Consider the following 20,355-nt stretch of genomic DNA (forward strand, 5'->3'; position numbering starts at 1 on the left):
TAACACAGCAATGCATCTAACTTGGGTGTTTTGCACAGAAACTGGCACATGTAACAGCAGCAGAGAAGTTAAGCACAAAGTTCACTTCTTCAAGGGACCTTCTACTGAACCACCAGTCAATCAAGGAGGAAGAGATGAAAACTTCATCACTATGACAGAGGAAAGCAATAAAAGCAGTAATACAGCAGAAAAATCCTCCACAAGATAGAAAGGCTATACGAATAAGTGCTTTCCACCACCAGTTCCTCTGATTTCCTACCAATAACTATGTTACGATAATAGCTCTATTTGTTAAAGTAAGAAAATATTTTATTACTGAAAGCATTGCAACTAGAGACAAAAAGAAACAAGGAAACCTTAGGAATGTAAAAAAAAAATAATTTGCCAGTACCAGATCAGTTATCAGTGTTCAAATATCTTAAAGATTGCACTAACCATACAAGTAGTCACAGATGGTTCAACTGAAGGATTTACTATCCTCTCATTCTTCATCTGTCTAGACTAGCAGGAGCCACAGGCACACACTGAAAGTTTACAAAGACTAGCAGTTTTCATGCACTAGGGCTGTCTCACATCCTCAGTTTTAGAAACTGACAACAGGATTAGAAAGGAAAGTTTTAAATCTATGATCAGTCAAAACAAGAAGTACCACACAAAACATGGAAAATGTTATTTTACTTGTTTTTTGTTAGATCTAAATGATGAATTGTAAACCACCATCCTTTTAAACATCTCTTGTGGCTGCAAAAGAAAGAAAATTGCCAAACCAGATATTAACTTTTTGCTGTAAATAAGTATCACCTACTGACAAATAATCTCACTGCTTTTTTTTGCTCTTCTAGGGACTGAATCACACTTGCACTTGTTAGTGCTTGCTGCCTATAACATTTCAAAATGAGAGAACACACACAGTGAAATAGTACTGAATACAAAGAGGAAAGAATTCTAGAGAGACTACGTAAATACTGCACATTTCCATACCACTAGGTTTCTGAAAAATACTTTCCATGACTGCTTTTATCCCTAATTTCTACAGAACACTGCTGGGGTATCTTCTCTGTGACTTTTTTAAAAAAACATGGACAAAATACTAGACAAGTCATTCCCAAAATACTGAAAAGTCATGATAAATATATGTTATACATTTAAGATTTGCTCTCCTACCAGGGATTTCCTATACTGAAAGGCAAATTCCATTATTAAATTCCTCATGAAGTTGATAAGGTGTAAGAAAAGATATATGTATTTGGGCTCATTCTGAAAGAAGCAATTACCTAAATACCCATTACTAGTACAGGTTCTTTCTACTTAAAGAAAAATTCCTCCTAAATTTAATTGACTTTTTTCTGAGTGGTCTTGCTTCAATTTGGATATCTACAAGTAATTTCACAATATTGATGAATAACTGCTGGATTTTATTTTATTGTGTTGGGCTTCAATGATTTTAATCCCATATTGATTCTGTTTTTCTTTTGCTTCCAGTGCCTTAGCAAAATGGTACACTGTAGTTTGGAATCACTTAGAATACAGAACCTCTTATTATGATATACAAATTTTCAAAAATAAAATGGGCTAAAAAAAAAAAATAATTATACAAAACACTCCTCACACCTCTCCAGCCTCAACTGAAAACCCTGCATCAAATCAGGTAATGTATCTGAGTCTTCTGAAACAAGAACCACCTTCTATAGACTAAACTATAGTATTTACATTTCCAAACTCAATTTGCTTTAAAACAAATTACAATATATCAGTTTCACTACTGATTCTATCAGTGTCCTATAGTCATACCATTACTTGGAAAAACGTACCTATTCCTGAGTTAATGCAAGATTTGTGGTCTGCTTTTAATTAATACAAAGACTGAGGTTTTGTCTTGAAGGACTTTTGGGCAAGTATGGCAAGATTTTCCACAAAACTCTTCAGCCCCTCAGAAAAAAAAAATTACTTCCTTTTCAAGACAGATGGTTTTGGTATAGCTACAGCCAATAACAACTGAAATTTCCAATCATCGCACATCTTACCACACAGTATCTAAGCACCTGTCTCAGATTCCTTGACTGCAGTCCTGCAGAATCAGGCTTCAAATCTTGCAAATTAGAGGAAAGCTTAAATATTAATTCTTCCTTTCAGAAATGCTGCATCCAACCACAAAGGAGTGAGGGAGGAAAAATTTTTAGTGGCAGCAAGTGCATCAAAGCCTTCTAACTCGCACAACAGGATGTTTGTGATAGTTGGGAGAGCAGAGACTAATGTTCACATTGGTTTTGCTTCTTTGAAAACCCCACCACTAAATCATAACAATCCTCTCCTGTTTTCTGAGCCAAAATTTAATTAGCTTTGCTATGAGTATATTCCAATTCACTCTAGTACAGCAGAGACAAACAGTTCACACTGATTTTGACCCAGAGCAGCCCTCAGCATTCAAGGCTACACGCAAGGTTTAATCCTCACCCATAATTTTCCTATTTATAAGTGAGAACAATTTCATTTTCATGAACTGTTAAAAGATCTGGGAATTCTGACCTGAATTCAGGTAATACGAAAACTGAAGTCACAACAGAGACTTCATTGTTCCTATCTGGCCCAACTACCTTCCAGATAACAGCAATGTTTTACCCATTCTTGCATGTTTATTTTATTCTTATATTCACGCTTTTCATCTTTACTAGTGAATTGCTCAAGTATAGGCTCCCTTTATTATCTGTTTGAATCAAGTAAATCCATCAAGATCAGTTTCTAGAGTTTGGTACTCAGGACAGCTAAATTCAGAAAAAAACAAGGCAGAAGAAATTATGTGCATTATGTCATATTAAGACATAAAGACTGGAGTTCTATAAGGCGTGTAAAATCTAGCAAGACAAGGAATAGGGTATCAAAAGATACTTTGCCTTTGGTGATACTTCCCTTCGCTAAGAGGATCTGAACTGGTCCTATATCTGAACCATTGACTTAAATGAGGACCACCCCCACGCTGCTGCCTGCCTCCCTCTCCCCTCCAAACAAACAAACAAAAAACATTCCTTCTGCATGAAATCGAATTATAATTCTTATACATTTCTGGAGACAGGCAGGTACCTCCTTGTCTGTTTTGTCATACACTGGCCTTTTCATTTTTTAACTAATAGAAGTAACCTCCCTCTTTACTTCAGTATCCATGCTGGCCTTACTCTGCATACTACTGTGACTTCATTGCAGCCCGGATGAATACTCTTTAACTGCATTAAGTCATAAAAGGAAGTAAGGAGTAACAGCTCTACAAAAACAACGTATAGACTTATGTTTCTCTCAAAGTCCTATCAGGATATTGCTCCCACTGAAATTGTGATCTTCCAACTAATATAAGGCAGTTTGGGAATGAAGATGACTGACATCTGAAACATTTTACCAGACTTGTGATTTGGAAAATGTGCATGCATGCATAACAAATCATAAGAAATTTCCCTATGGAGGTGGATCTTATTGCCAATTTCTCAAACTAATTGTAAACAGTCAGTAACAAAAAAACCACAAGCAACATTTGTACCAACACAGATAATTTGTACCAAAACTGTCTGATCACATGTAAGGGTATTATCAATTTTGCAAACTAGTTTATATTTCCACACCAGGCATTTATTTTCAAGAGCTAGATTATATTAACTGCAGATTATGATTTTACTCCGTTCATTCCTCCCCTACGGAATTTCAAATTGCTGAAGGAAATACAACTGAAGGAAATATCTACACAGGAGGGATTTGAATTTATTTTTAGTTATGTACCTGTCTTCTCTTGAGCAACTTATAAAACCTGCTTTCATTTATCATTTCAATCCATTTATAATATAGAAGTTTCGAGATTACTATGTCTGTGGGAAAACTGGTTACTAAGTATCACTAAAAATTGTTCAAACTGTAACTGGGAAAATAAAGGAAGAAGAGTATCTAAACCATTAAAGCAGAAAATGACAAAAAAATCCATCCCACTTTAATGAAAGACAGCTAGGAATATTGTGCCCATCATGATTTATTGTCAATTATAGCATAAGCTTGTAATTAAATAAATGAAATGCAAATGTGATGTATTTTCCATCACTTTAGAAAGCTCACATGTTGCGATACACTGTCTTGCTCATATAAATGGACATATATATACACATGTCCACACACATGCATATAACAGACACACAACTCTAATTGTAACAGCATAAGTCATTATGACCCTTGAGAATAAATACTACTAATTGGTCCATCAGCTATCTTAGATGAATTTTCAGGGCTGTCATTTGGAGCTATCACCTGTCAGAGCAGTATTTCTCTTTTTTTTCAGTAAGCCTTGGCGCACCTTCCCTCATACACCACAATTCCCAAAGACTCTACATGGTTGGTCCTAAAATATTTAGCCTAAGGGCTTTTTCTTCATTTACATTTGAAACAGAAATGGAAAAGAAATAAGAAAAAGAATCTGATTGTGAGTCAACTTCACAGTAGCACTGCATGACCAGTACACTGGTGTCTAAGATATAACAATAAACTTTTTTTATCTGAAATTAAATGATGAGTTATATATCTACATTTCAAGTATGTTCATGTCAAAGGAAAAATACAGTGTAATTAATTTTTACTATTTCATTTCTGACAAAGCGATTCAGAATTTATAAAAATACAAACCAGCACGTGAATAAATGAAAAATAAGATCTACAGAGTCTAAGGCTCTACACTGCTCTGGAATTATGCACCCCAGTACAAAAACTGTCCCTAAGAGTGACTTTTAGATCATGAAAAAAATGGACAAATACCCTTTTGTACTTACCATTAGTGATCATTTGAAAATCTACATTAATTTTAGTTAGCAGAAAACAACACAAGCATTGATTCTTTGAGGACAAGTCAACCACAAATCCCACAGTACTGTAGCACTCGGAAAAAGAACATTAAAAGGCTTACCAGGGCCTCTGATTTGATTGTTGGCCTGACCATAAAATTTGGGTCAGGATGCAGCATGACTGGTTTAGAGACTATTGGTACCCCTGGATGTCGTTGGGTAGGTGGACTTGGAGCAAGTTGCTATGGGGTTAATTTAAGAAAATTACAATTCACAACATAATTTGTGCAAATCCATCATTTCACCAAGATGCCTCAATACAAATAGTTTATGGTAATGAATTTCATGACACTAATACAACAAAAGGCTTACAGAATTATTTTAAGGCTTACAAAGTTAACAAGCCAAAACATAATTTCTCTTGCATCCAAACAGTAGCTTTTTCCCCTAAACTCTGACTTCACCAGCAAGATTATGGAAAAAATGTCATCCCTGCTTTTGGCATTTATCCCATAAAGGCAATGAACTGAATGAGAAACTACAGGAAAAAAAAACCAAACCTGCTAGAATTGAATGTAAGAACATAACGAACTAGGAATGAGATTTTAACTAACCTATGGCTAAATAGTTCTTTTAAGATGAAATTCGCCAGAACTGCAGTGATCAGCTTTCCATAAAGAATTTCAAGTTAACTTACCCTGACTTAAGAGCAAGGGTTAGTTACGCTAATTACCTACCCTTGACTCCACAAAGTACAGATACCCAGAGGCATCCGAGACCTAATCATCCAGCACGTACTAACCCGATTGTACACTTCTTAGTCAAAACTCCCACAGACGTCAAGCATAGTTTTATTCAAGAAAAGAGTTCAAAACTGAGTCCTGTGGGTTTAGTTTCTGACTTAACCCCAGCAACTCTCAGCACACTCTTGTCAATGTTTCTCATAGGAACTGTGATGTATTCCAAACCCCAGCAACTCTCAGCACACTCTTGTCAATGTTTCTCATAGGAAATGCGATGTATTCCAGATATCATTCACATAGTACAAGCTGTAACCTCTGAAATTATTTGAATTGCTTCCAGCAAATTGGTTAAACAATTTTTTTTTTTTTTAAAAGGGGAGTTTTTCAGCTTTTTTTTTTTGGGGTGTGGGGGGGTTTCCTTTTTTGAATAATTTAAGAAAAAAGGTTTGGAACCAGATCTTTGGAAGCCCCTGTGGATATCCCTCAACTAATGTAATTTCATACCGCAAAATATATTGTACTGTTAAACTTTCTGATCTTAGAAGAATCGGCAGGTTCACAGATACCAACTTGTTAAAGTTGCACTGGAACTGGATGATTTCTCCTGGAGTTGCACAATTTAGAGACAGACTTTTCTAGAGTGCCTCAGAATGGGGAAACCTGATATCCAGCCATCCTGAATCAAAATCAGTGCAAAGAGTTATCAAACAAATGTTGGTTCTTCTGAGAAGAAAGCTTGCTTCTTAGCACCCATTATGTTTAAAACATAGTTTGGTCCTAGCTCCTTTTGTCTGTCTTGACAGAAGAAAAAAGTATATGCTCCATGACATACAGACCACACAAACATGGACTGTATGTTGCTGAAGTGTTGAAATATGAAGTCCTCACACCATTAGGGGCCACTTCCACTACCCTGTATTAGGTATCTTGTAACACAGCAATGGATCCACACACATGAATGCACGTGCTGAATTTTAAATAAATTAGTCATGCACAGGCAAACCCTTGACACTTCCTTGACATTAGCGTTACATGGGAAAGTTCATAAGACTACAGTCATTATTAACAGTACATGACATACCAGCGGATTGCTTGACACAGAAGATACTTTGCCGACGTGGGAGGTGTTTCTTACAACCTAAACAGTAACAGACTTAGTACTGCGTCCACATAAAGTATGTATCTAATAATAATTTTGAGAAACAGATCAATTTATACCACATATTTTAATAGTTAATTGTCAAGAATGTATTTGACAGGATGTCATTCCTTTTGTCAGGTATTTGTTCAAGCTGAATTTGAAATTAAATGATCTGCGGGGGAAAAAAAACCTTAGCAACATAGAGAAGATTTACCAGTTTGAGTAATATTAGAAAAGTAAACTTATGGGACAACAACAGTTGTCTTATTTTTGGCTTTAGCAGGCATAAACACAAGATCTTTTATCACTGAAATCAAATAAATGCACTGCTTCTGCTTATCTGTGGTATTAAAAACTGACTTTTTAAAAAGCCGCAACAATGAATTGTCCAGCTTCTGATTTTTCTTCCATATCTGAAGCCACATCAGGAATACCAGGTTATCTACTTACAAACCAAGCAGCTTTGGCTCAGTATTAATACTTTACTAAGAGCTTAGTTCTTTCCTCATATACACTAATCATATTCAATGAAAACTGTCTTATTTTTGAAGGCTAGGTTATTTTTTTGTTGTTGTTGCCTGACATATTTTTCTTTAATTATTAACCTCTTTTCTCTAACATATTTAGCAGTGAAAAACTGCCAGAAACATATATTGGAATATATGGGTTTGTGGTCAGATCCAGTATGGCAGTTCCTGTATTTCTTCTTTTATCTGAGTATTTTCTATTAGCATTAGGAGAATGTATTTCTCCTCTGAACACTAACGTACGCTTGTATCATTTCACATAATTTTTATTTTGCAAATAACTTGGAAAACCTGTTATCCGTAAGAACATCTGACATCTCCATTTCAGTGGATCTAGCGTATTCTTGGCACTTCAAACATGTAAACCACATAGATCAAGCACTATCAGAGGTATACTTAAGTTTGTAAGAAGAGATTCATAGTTCATGTTACAGTAATTATTCACATAGAAATAATCTGCCAGTTTCCCCTGATTAATTTGCATATCCTTCCCCACCCCAACCAGAATCATGCAAAAGCAAAGCCTACTATTTCCAAGTAAACATGCAAAAAAAATGAACATCAACAATGCAGTCAGTCAACTCATGCAGAAAACTGCGTAGGAAAGAAGTGATCGTATGGGATCCTCTTCTGCTGTGTGAAACAAGAAAAAATCTTTTGCCGTGAAAACGAGTACATGACTCCTGCTACAGTGCTTAGCAAAGGGAATTATGATGAAACAGCTGCCATTTCTCTCCTAAAGTGGGATGTGGCACAAGATTTCTTATATTTGATTTTCTTTTGGACTGAGACTGTAATAAGGAGAAAGTCAGAATATTTTCTCAAATAAATTCCTAACTCCTATGTGTCCAAAAAAAGTCAAACCTGACTACCAACGTTCATTTAAAAGTATTTTACTGGTAATTTATACTGTGTTGATGTTTTCAAAGTTTGAGCTTCTGATTTTAAGCTAATTTTCTTTGTTCACTCTTCTCATTTAGCAAGGCAATTTGATGACATATTTATAACACTTATGACATATTTATAACACAAGTCATTTTCACTACACATATTTTTCTCAAATTTAACTACGGGTTAAACTTGCCACCTGCTATTGCTTTTTTTTTTTTTTTTTTAAATCTTTAAACACTCAAGTTCAAATCATCTTTTTAACTGATACATTCTGCCCAAGACACCTGCATGTGGTAGGGTTACAATGTACATACGGAGGAGAAAGCAAAACCTGCTTGACTTAAACTTTTAAAAAAATTAAAATAAGACTACCTCTGGACTGCATTCACTACTATGAAATAATGAAACCATCTCATTCCTTCTTTTAACATTGCATGGGTAGATCCAGTGGATAAAGTGGGTGATGGAGCAGGGGAGGGAGGCCAGGCAGGCGAATGGCAAAGGCACATGCACGCAAACAGATCATGAGGTCACCTGGGAAGCTGGTGTTACTGCCAGGGCTGGACCTCTTGAAAGTGAAACGTTTGATGTAGGAAGTGGATGAGCTGATGCTGCTGGAGTAACAGTGGGTGGTGGTGGCGGAGGTGGTGCCACACGTTGTTTAGGCTTGTCAACGTCATCTAAGTTTACATCATCAAGGTCTGTGGTATGAAGCTGCAGGCCACCGGCAAAACGCCGCACTGATGTGGCTGAAGAAGCAGCAGAAGGACGTCCACTTGCCAACTATGTGCAACGAAACAGAAATCTGTCTTAGCAGTTCATCTGCCTGCAACAGCTCTGAAGAAATTAATGGCAAATCCTAGAACATAACTCAGCCTAACTGCTCCTGCACAGGAAGCTCTTGGCTTCTCCCATACAGAATATACATAAAATTTTACTCTGAAAGCCTTTTTAAAAGCACTCTCTGGGATTCCAGTTTAAAAAGAAGAAAATTGGAGTGCTGTGACAGTAGCCTGGGCTGTTGGGGCATGGGGGATGACACAAAAAAAAATCAACCAAAAACCCCAACTGCATGGAGTCTTCAGAAGGTAAAATTATAGGACAAATCACAGATAACACAACTCTTGCCTCTCTCGTTCCTATGAATAGAAAGCAAGAATTGCCCCTTGCAAAAGGTAATTATATAAAAGGAAAATATTTTATTGGTAATTTCTAGCCAAATGCTTTGGCTAGAACTCAGGAAAAAGAGGCGAGTCTACGACCTTTGGAAGAAGGGGCAGGCAACTCAGGAGGACTACAAAGGTGTAGCAAGGCTGTGCAGGGAGAAAATTAGAAGGGCCAAAGCCAAGCTAGAGCTCAATCTGGCTGCTGCTGTAAAAGACAACAAAAAAGACTTCTTCAAATACATTAGCAGCAAAAGGAGAGCTAAGGAGAATCTCCAGCCCCTAGTAGATGGGGGAGGGAACACAGTGACCAAGGATGAGGAAAAGGCTGAGGTACTTGATGCCTTCTTTGCCTCAGTCTTTAATAGTAGGGCAAATTGTTCCCTGGGTACCCAGCCCCCGGAGTTGGAAGATAGGGATGAGGACCAGAATGGAGCCCCCATAATCCAGGGGGAAATGGTTAGTGACCTGCTGCACCACTTAGACACTCACAAGTCTATGAGGCCTGATGAGATCCACCCGAGAGTACTGAAGGAACTGACAGATGTGTTCACCAAGCCCCTTTCCATCATTTACCAGCAGTCCTGGCTAACTGGGGAGGTCCCTGCTGACTGGAGATTAGCTAATGTGATGCCCATCTACAAGGAGGGCTGGAAGGAGGACCTGGGGAACTACAGGCCTGTCAGCCTGACCTCGGTACCAGGGAAGCTGATGGAGCAGATCATCCTGAGTGCCATCACACAGCATGTAGAGGATAACCAAGGGATCAAGCCCAGCCAGCATGGGTTCAGGAAAGGCAGGTCCTGCTTGACCAACCTGATCTCCTTCTATGACAAAGTGACCCGCCTAGTGGATGAGGGAAAGGCTGTGGATGTTGTCTATCTAGACTTCAGTCTGGATAGACAACAGTTTGACATGGTTTCCCACAGCATTCTCCTGGAGAAACTGGCTGCTCATGGCTTGGATGGGTGTACTCTTTGCTGGGTAAAAAACTGGCAGGATGGCTGGGCCCAAAGAGTGGTGGTGAATGGAGTTTACTCCAGTTGGCGGCCGGTCACAACTGGTGTCCCCCAGGGCTCTGTGTTGGGGCCAGTTCTGTTTAATATCTTTATCAGTGATCTGGACGAAGGGACCGAGTGCACCCTCAGTAAGTTTGCAGATGACACCAAGTTGTGCGGGACTGTTGATCTGCTTGAGGGGAGGAAGGCTCTACAGAGGGACCTGGACAGGCTGGATCGATGGGCCGAGGTCAATTGTATGGGGTTCAACAAGGCCAAGTGCCAGGTCCTGCACTTGGGCCACAGCAACCCCATGCAACGCTACAGGCTTGGGGAAGAGTGGCTGGAAAGCTGCCTGGCACAAAAGGACCTGGGGGTGTTGGTGGACAGCCACCTGAATATGAGCCAGCAGTGTGCCCAGGTGGCCAAGAAAGCCAATAGCATCCTGGCTTGTATCAAAAACAGCGTGGCCAGCAGGACTAGGGAAGTGATCATGCCCCTGTACTCAGCACTGGTGAGGCCGCACCTCAAATACTGTGTTCAGTTTTGGGCCCCTCACTCCAAGAGAGACATTGAGGTGCTGGAGCGTGTCCAGAGAAGGGCAACGAAGCTGGTGAAGGGTCTAGAGCACAAGTCTGATGAGGAGCGGCTGAGGGAACTGGGGTTGTTTAGCCTGGAGAAAATGAGTCTGGAGGGGAGACCTTATTGCTCTCTACAATACCTGAAAGGAGGTTGTAGAGAGGTGGGGGTCGGTCTCTTCTCCCAAGTAAGAAGTGATAGGACAAGAGGAAATGGCCTCAAGTTGCACCAGGGGAGGTTGAGACTGGATATTAGGAAATTTTACTTCACTGAAAGGATTTATCAAGCATTGGAAGAGGCTACCCAGGGAAGTGGTGGAGTCTCCATCCCTGGAGGTATTTAAAAGACGTTTGGATGAGGTGCTTAGGGACATGGTTTACTGTTGGACTTGGCAGTGCTAGGTTAATGATTGGACTCGATGATCTTAAAGGTCTTTTCCAACCTATACGATTCTGTGAAAGTAATCAAAGATGGGCCCTGAAATTCCATGCCATTAAAAAAAGGGAAAGGGACTAAGGTCTGGCATAAACATAATCAGACATTAGTACAAGAGGGGGAAGTAGGCTTAAGCAGCTATCAAAACAAAAAATTTAGGGTGCTATGAAATTCAGATCCTCAGGAGGTTCTGGGCCTTCTAATTTCTTTTAGTCAACACCAGATGCATTGTGGGGCTAACAAACTCCAGAGTTGGAACACAGTGATCAGCTCATCCAAAAAATAAGGTTGTATGTGTGAAGAAGGATTCTATATATGCTGTTAGAGTTGCTAACATTTCTTTTATCAGTGATCAAACTGAAGTATTTCAGAAAATCCAGTTGATACTCTTTCATTTTGCTATTCTGTAGACTCAGCTGAGGAAATATTAGGGAGATGAGCTGTCCTACAGACACATGCATCTTAGTGTAAAACGGCAATACTTCTCTCAAGTGGGTATCTCTGTTGACATTCTTTAGGCTCTCCTTATCTGCCATACTCACCCTTTGGTACTAAAAAATAGGTCATTCTTTGGCAGAGGTCAAGAAATCTTGACTGCTCTTGTACGCAGTTCGAGCCTGTAGTACCTGAATATTGTTCAGCTGCATTTTTCCCTCAGAAGCATTCTGGTTTTGTGTTTTACATGAGTTTAACTGCTTGGGTAGTTTTGTAGAAGAATTAATAGAATATTTATATATAATGTAATAGAAGAATTGATGGAGCAAATACAACACAGAGTGCTTGTCTTAGATCAGGGTAGAGCTCCGGAAATACAACAGTGATTTTAATCTGTAATGTTCCCTCTTGCTTTACAGAGTAAGGGGAACAAAGATCTAGCAGAACACAGGCAGCCAAATTTAGGTAGTGAGAGAAAACTCAGCATAATCATTCCACTGTCGTAGAGATCTGCACTGAAGAGCCACATGGATCTGAGCCCAAGGCCAGGAAGAACAGAAGACCAGCTGCTTTTTTCAGAGCTGCTCCACATTGACCTGAAGGAAATTCATGCAAGAGTGTTCCCCAAGGGTCCCCTCTGTGGTTGCAATTTCTCGGGGATCCCAGGGGAGTTCAGCAGATTGCAGTGTTCCTCTTGAGAGCAGCTGTGCTTGGAAGAGAGCCAGAGCAGCAGGATGGTGGGAAAGCCTCACTCCACATCTAGAACCATCAGGCTCTAAGGCACAATCAGGATCTGCAACTCCCTTTAAGGGGACTATTTAAAACACAAAACCAAACCCTATTCTTTGGGAATTTGTTATCTTTTTGTCATTTTCTTAACCTGTACCTTCATTCCATGCAATACAAGGAAGCATCCAGGAGCTCATCATTAATGATGTTCTTATTTGCACAGGATACTAAAACATATAGCTGGGTATTATAGTCTCAATTTTATTATCAGTAGCATGTGCCACCTAGCCCAAAAAACTCACGAGCCAATAAGATTGTTAAGGACAAAATAAAACCAGTTCATTAAAATAATAAAAATTTTCCATAAAATAGAAGAACAGCAAATGCTACAGATTGTAATTAATTAATTACTGACATCCCCACCTCCCCCCCCCCAATGAAGGCTGAGAGGGAAAGATGAAGATAAGATTTTTCTCTGGTAAAAACCTGTTGCTTTTAGGACACAAGCAATGAGTTAGAGATCACGCAATATATGGAAAAGCCAGAATTTTACCTCAGGAGACTCATTCTCCACAGAGGAAATCTGTTCTAACCGTGTCTGACAAAGTCTTTCCACCCAGTGCTGCACCTTTTCTGATTCTTCCAGGTCTTCTCTTTCTGTCTCAGATACCTTAGCCATAACATCAGTGCATGAAAAAAGGTTATAGGTATAGTTACAATACAAATATGTTTGAAAAGTATGAAATGCCATTTAAGTTAGTTTTAAAACTAATTATGCTTTTGAGAATTATTTCCTATTTTGCTGTCTTCCATTAAATTCATCACTACACACGGACACTCATTAACTGCAGAGGTATCCTCATTTGGGCAAAAACTGATTGTAGAAACAAGCAAACTTGGGAACAGAGTTTTGCAGTACAACAGCAATTTTTTTAAACCTCATTATCTTTGACATAATTAAACAAGTGTCCTGCTAAGATAATTCCGCTAAAGATTCAGCTCATTTTCTTTCAATATAATTTTGCACTTGATAAGAGAACATAACATACCTCTTGCACGAGACGATTTATTTTCAGTTGTTTTTCTTTCTCCAACATTCCTTCTTTCTCTTTGGCAAGTTTTTGCTCAAACTCCATTTCCTTTTTATTCTTCTTCTGTTCACACAGACTGTCACTTTTTGACTTCTTTTGCTCTTTCCCTTTCTGGGAAGTTTTGGTAGTTTTGTTTTTCTTTTTTTTTTTAGTTAAACAGATTTTTACATCAGCTAAAAACATCGCAAACTTCAAGCTCGGTACATGAGTGCCTGCCTTGAAAATTTAATTACAGTCTGTGCAAGTATGGGGATGGTCTTTCAAAAGAAAATCTGAAGTCCATTTCCCCAGCAATTTGCAGGAAATTACACCTTATTTGGAGGGCCTGTGCACACTAATATAGGTTGGACAAGATCGGACAGTTCAAATTTTTTGCTCCTCTGCAAAGTTACATTAGGGCACACAGGCTCACTACGAAACTTTGAATATTCAAACAGTTTCAGTTAGGTCTTGATTTGCCATCTCTGTTCTGGCATTTTTATATAAATACAAGACTGACTGCTTTCACGTGACAGATGCTCATGTATAGGTAGATGAGAATATTCTATGCGTAAAACATCTTCATGTACATGTCCTAAAACCAGCATTGCATGCCTTAATACAACTGAAATAAGCAATTACAAAGGAAAGGCTTAGATCAGTGCAGAAACTGAATTGCTCTCAGGAAAGAAGACTGCATCACGAAGAGCAAGTAGCTGCTACAAGCACTGGATAAAATCTACTCATGTGAGTGAGCTAATACAGCACAAAGCAACTCTAACATTTTAGATGTAGAGTGCAACCAAAGGGGAAAACTACATAGGTTTTTTTGAAGCCTCTGTTCCTGTTGTCTTTGAAATAAACCCTGCTCCTTATTTCTACTTTAATGATGTCGCATATCTGCTCCTGTTTTGTACTGGTAGGGCCTAGTTCATATTCAACAGCCCATGCTCTCCTTTTATTCATCAGAAAGTAAACAGGAGGAGCAGCTGGCCACTTACTGTCAATTACTGCCAGTGCCCAGAGAGGCTAAGCTTCGGGTCTGATTTTGCTCTAGTTGTTATCATCAACTACTGACTTTTCATGGTGGTTTTGGGAATTCAAAGCATGAACATGCTTCACCTTACATAGCATTATTTGTCTTCCTTTCACCTTTTACATATAGTATTGATAATAAAGCCTTGGAAAACATTTTCCCTGGCAGCTACAAAAGCCAATTCTCCCAGTCAAGTAGTTAATTGGAACTTTGTACTGCTGAGTTCAGTGGAATGTTGTCTATTGCTTCATGGTTAAGTGGTGGTGGTGGAAAAAAAAAAAAATCAATAATCAGAGGCAAAAATTAAAAGTAAAAAAATCTAGCTTTTCACATTAATGTTTTAAAATAAACATAATTCTGTTGGCATGTTTTATTCAAGGCTAATTAGTTTGTACCTTAATAATGATTGCTGATATTATCTTATCCTCTAATAAATTAGAAAATACATTTAGTACTGTCTACTAAATGTATCATCTGGCAATTCAACCTGCTAGGTATCAACATTTGAAAAATTACTGAATTTAAAGGCACATTAAGCAGTACACATGCCAGTATTCCAGAATATGAACATGTATCAGACAATCTTAGCTGCATTCACTGCATTCAGATACAACAGGATGAGTCATCCTTTCCATCCATTTTCCCCATGGATTCAGTTTACTTCCTATGAAAGACATTTTTAGTACAGAGTGAAATTCTGGTTTCAAAACAAAACAAAAAAAAGCAATTAGCGATTTGGAGTAGGATGAAAATTCACCACTTCCAAATTTTAAAATATTTCTAAAAGAAAAAGATGAAAAATACATCTTTTCAAGCTTCTAGTCCACACTGTGTAGTAGAGTTCAAGAGTAACTGGGTAAGATCTTCGTTACTATATGAAAAGGTATTTGGAGGCTCTCTAAACTATCGTTGTCAGCAGCAATACAGAAGATCACCTGTTTGTGTGAAGAGACTGAGCTTTTGTAACATGTATTTATACTTTTCAGATAGAAATCCTAACTGCACTGGCTTTCACAGAAGTTACAGATCCATGATGATTTACAGTCGCTAGCAGTACAAAATGGTATCAGTGTACCATCATTTCCTATCCTCTCTTAAGGAGAGCAAGCATTTCCTGTCCACACAGAAGGTTAAAGCAGTAGTCCTAAACAGTAACACAAATACTTCACCTGCCAGATACAGTCCTGACCTCCTCAGAAACATAGAGTTCTCAGGAGATACACACATGAACTCTCCTTGACACTTGTATCCCAGTTAATTACCATCAGCCATCACAAAACACACCCCCAAAATACACAACACAACCACAAAACCCCTATAATCATGGCTAATACACATTGGAAGAAATAAAGAGAAAAAAGCAACAGCAGGAATAAAGTATTACTTGAAACTCCAATAATTTGAAATTGCAATACTTTAGCAGCAACTCTACAGATATAAAGGTATTCTATCAAGCTTAAAGATTTTCAGTTGTTTTTGATGATTCTCTGTGATATGTACATGCCTAAAAGCCCTTGGCCTTCAGCACTCCTCTTACTGGGAGATTTGCAAAGGTATAACTGGGAACTGCATACTTGGTTCCCATTGAATTTTTGTCTCTGCACTTTTTTTTTTTCATACATTATTCTGAGGACTTTTGGAGAACATAAAGTCATGCACTGCCCACCTGTACTGAATACCTTCTGCCAAGTATTGATATACCCTTCCCACTGCAGCTGACAGGACTTGAAAAGTCCACACTCCTAGGCAGATGCATCCCAAACATATCTTAATTTGTGCACACATTAAAAGAAGCAGCATTTGGCTATAAAGCATGTCTAGTAATAACAGAGAAGAAGAAGAAAAGAGAGGAATTAAAATTGAAACGCACAGCAAACAAATTCACATATCAAACTTTGTACCTTGCGGATTGTGGGAAATTTTCCTTCATACCGATAAAACCATCCAAAAGCTACAAAAAGGTGAAGGAAAAGTCGTTTTTTTAAGAAAAGTCAAGGACTAGTTCAGATTCAGATCAATCCATGCTGATACATGTAACTAATTAAAATTTATTTGAAGGCGTAACACCAAAGGTTCAATATTACATGACAAGTTCTTAGATGACTTCTTGGTCAGTTGTGCCAGTACATTTAGTCACAAGTTACCCTTATTTTACTGATACACATTTTGTGTTAAGCAAAGCAAATGCAACAAGTAATCTTCATACAGAACCATACAGCCATATGCATTGCTAAGATTTCTATGGTCACAGTCCTACTTTACACTAGTTTTAACAAGCCTTCTTAAAATGAAATAGGTAACCAAACTCATTCAAACTCGTGGCAGAACACAGCGGCGTTTGAGGAGACAAGAAAAGCTCCATTTCCTAGGATAAAATACATTGAGCCAAGTGCATAAATATTAAAAAACACATTGCTAAGTAAAAATATACAAAAAAATCCGTCACCGTAATATACAAGAAATACTGATAACACACAGAGCTCTCAATACAATCCACCTTTCTGTACAACTGACAGACTTTGTATTTGTATCGAGATATCTTTAGAAAGCAATGACAGCAACAGTGGCATAACCTTTCATCATTTACCAAAGGACCACACATATTGCCCTAGCGAAACCAAATTATCAGTTCAGTGTCAGGACTGACTGTCAGGAGGAAGGGAAACACAGGAAGAATCTGAATCAGGATAGGCAGTTAAGGCTGAGCAGCAAACCTGTTTGTCCTGCTTCATGATCACTTCGTCCATGTCATCTGTTTCAAGTTGGTCATGTGCAACTCCCTTTAAATCTACTAGAGAAACAAAGGAGGAAAGGAGTGAGGAGATAGAAATAACAGTCTAACTGGAGGTTTCCATGAAATGAAAAAGAGATCAGCAATGCGTGACCAGAAGTTTCCATGAAATAAAAAGAAGTTAGCAAGGGGATATTTTTCCACATAACTGGAAAAAATTGAGCTCCTGCTCAAATCAAGTCAATTTCCTCCTTCAACCCTGAAAAGCAGTTAGGATCTGCATATGGCCAATTAGTCTGCTCTGCTATGAAGGGAAGCCTGCAAAGGTAGGTGGCTTTTCCTGTAATTAAACCATCAGCAGTTCTGGGATATCTGGCTTCAAAAAGAAGTATCAGCCTTCTACTGCGCTGTCACTGGGGTAAGTGCTACACAGAGGAAACACTGTCCTGAAGAATCATAAAACTAAATGGATAAAAGATGGTTGCAGAAGAAATATTTCCCCATCTCAGTTTCTCATCCATGAAAAGTTAAGTGATTTCCACATAGTCATACAAAAAAAATAACATAATCAGGTTGGGAACCGACCCAGGTCTCCCTTAAGTTATGCAATACCTGCTCCACAAGCACTTTCCATTTTTTCCTTTGTCTAATACCATTTTAGTACACCCTCCACATACTATCTATAGCTCCCAACTTAGGTACTTAACTGCAAATTAAGCTCCAAGCATCTTAAATTCCTTTGGAAAACTAAGTCAGACTTACACTTCAGGGCAATTCTTCATGGAAAAGTTGCAGTGTACAAACCTCCTCAGCCTCTCGACTAATTCTGAAGCAGACTGCCCAGTGATATCAAATCAATTTTCAGGCTGTGCAGACTACAGCCTGTTTGTGAAAAATTTGCTGCAATGGATGAAAAGACGAAAAAGACAGGAAAAAGGAGAACAGGGAAGGAAAAAGAGACAGATTCAGTAAGGAAAATGATAGGAGGGGAACAGAAAAAACAAAAAGGAAAAGGTGTTTCAAAGTCTACATGTAATCCACATTTGAAAAAGCAGGATTTTTTTTGTCTACTCTGACAGATGGTCCATTTAAGATATTAACAGATCTGCTCCTACACACAGCACCTCACGGACAGATGCCTGAATTTTGCAAATTCTTAGAAATGTGCCTAGCTTTCCTAGGTCACTTTCATTTCCCATGCTCAACTTTCCATTAGGTCACTAGGAATTGATTCACAAGTTCTGACTGCATGCTTTTAATTAGTACATGCTTACATACTTTGGTACCCAAGCTCTTAGCATGCAAGATTATTTTTGCAATGGTTGTAAACATCATTCCGCCATCATCACTTTATTTTCAAGACAGTTGTCAAAAGAGCATGAACCGAAGAAAGTGATACGCAGAAAAATGATGTGGTAAATACTTTAGCCTGAGAAGGAACAAATTAGATGTGAAAGGTATGCTGTCAAGAAACAGATTTGTCAAAAGATCTAGGAAAAGCACTTAATGTTGCTGATCCTTAAGAATTTTTGCTGCTTCTCTTTTTTTGCCTAGTGTCTTACTGTTGTTTTGCAACAATGGCTTCTGTTGCTTTTTTTGATCACATTCAATGTATTAAGTTGTTTACTCAATTAAGTTGTTTACTCCTCTTCATGGAAGAGAAGCAAGGGAGCTTCAAGACATTCCTACAGTCCCCAAAGACTGCCACAATAAGAGAGGACCAAGGTCCTGCTGAAGAGCCAAGGGAAAAGATCTTTAGATTTTTTTGAAAATTAAACATTGAATTCATCTCCTCCAAGCTAAAAGCAGGGTTTCCATATCAATCTTTTCTAGTCAGAAGCAAGCAGACAAAAATACTCAAAACCCTAATCTCCACACTGATTTAGAGTAAGGGAGAAGAAAAAAGGTAACAATAGGAATAGTACAAAGTGCATTCATTCACTCCAAATGAGACTGCAAATGTAGTGCTAGTTTTCTGCCTTCAAACACTCCACCTCCTAAGATCTCTTCTCAAACATAAAAATGGTGTTAAATTATTTGCTGATATGATTAATGCAGAAAGCTCAAAGCTAATTCCAAATGAAAGAAGGAAAACAAACACTTGTCTCCCCTTCTTCATACCTTTGTTTTCAAAAGTAACAAAACCCAGTAACAAAATGCCCATAAAACCTAAAATATTACTTATTACCATAAGCAATATTTTCTTCACTGAGATAAAAGCACCCATATGTATATAACTTAGCATTTGAATAACACCTTATCCACATGGACATAAAAACATAATACACATCATATAAAAAATGCAGCACTACTTCCAATTTAGGCATATAGTGGAAATCAGCACAAGTCTACTGATGCAAGAACTGCTCTGTGAAAAGGTTGACAAGCAAAACGCTGAACAGAAACAACATGGAAAACAATGCACCAAAACCCCAAGCTAAAGAGATTGACCCTTCAGACAATTTCTTCATGAGCTTTTTTTTTTTAATTTTCCTGCTGCTGCTGATTGTTAAAAACCATGACTGTTTGAGTGGATGTAGATTTTGTGAGCTAGGTACCTGTTAAATAAGAGCTATTAAATTAATCTATCATATGCTTCCAGCCTTCTGAAAATAACCAAGTCATAGCTAGCTTGCCTTGGACACAAACTGGTGATATATTCCATACAGCTCAAGTGATGTGTCTGATGGAAATACTTGCCCTAGGAAACGGATTGAAATCAATAACTTACTTTTGTGTTTGGAACGAGGGGCAGAGTGTACTTCTGCAGTTACGGTTTTTAGAGATTTGGGAGGTTCTTTAGGACCCCAGTCTTCTTCCCACTCCTTTTTAAATTTCTCTTCCTCTGCTGTTATTCTATAGGGGAAAAAAAAAAAGCAGCTAGGAATTCTGAGTATAAAAACAACAGCATCAATATAAATTCATTACAATTATTTAGTGTTCAGTATGTTTGGTTTTATCTCTTTAATATAAAGCATAATAAACTGCCCCTTCCCCCAAACCAGATTCCTTTCACCAACCTAAGTTTCATTTACTAAGCTACTAAAGTAATTTGTAAAATATAATGTAACT

The 20,355-nt window shown here is 38.2% G+C and overlaps 1 protein-coding gene across 4 annotated transcripts in view; it reads right to left on the reverse strand.

Annotated features, from left to right (window-relative positions):
• The window catches only part of USH1C (USH1 protein network component harmonin), a 54,201-nt gene that overhangs the window by 9,055 nt on the left and 24,791 nt on the right, over window positions 1-20,355 (reverse strand). For 2 of the 4 annotated variants that reach the window (XM_072865477.1, XM_072865481.1), the window contains exons 14-15: window positions 20,015-20,139; window positions 17,267-17,343 (exon numbers count right to left, since the gene is read on the reverse strand). In XM_072865477.1, the coding sequence (XP_072721578.1) occupies window positions 17,267-17,343; window positions 20,015-20,139 (202 nt within the window). Of the gene's footprint in view, window positions 1-4,927; window positions 5,048-8,641; window positions 8,891-12,999; window positions 13,117-13,495; window positions 13,649-16,453; window positions 16,504-17,266; window positions 17,344-20,014; window positions 20,140-20,355 lie in introns of all 4 variants that reach the window. The other 2 variants (XM_072865480.1, XM_072865478.1) reach the window with 2 other exon arrangements.

Source organism: Ciconia boyciana, chromosome 6 (assembly GCF_034638445.1).
Source record: "Ciconia boyciana chromosome 6, ASM3463844v1, whole genome shotgun sequence".
NCBI lineage: Eukaryota > Metazoa > Chordata > Aves > Ciconiiformes > Ciconiidae > Ciconia > Ciconia boyciana.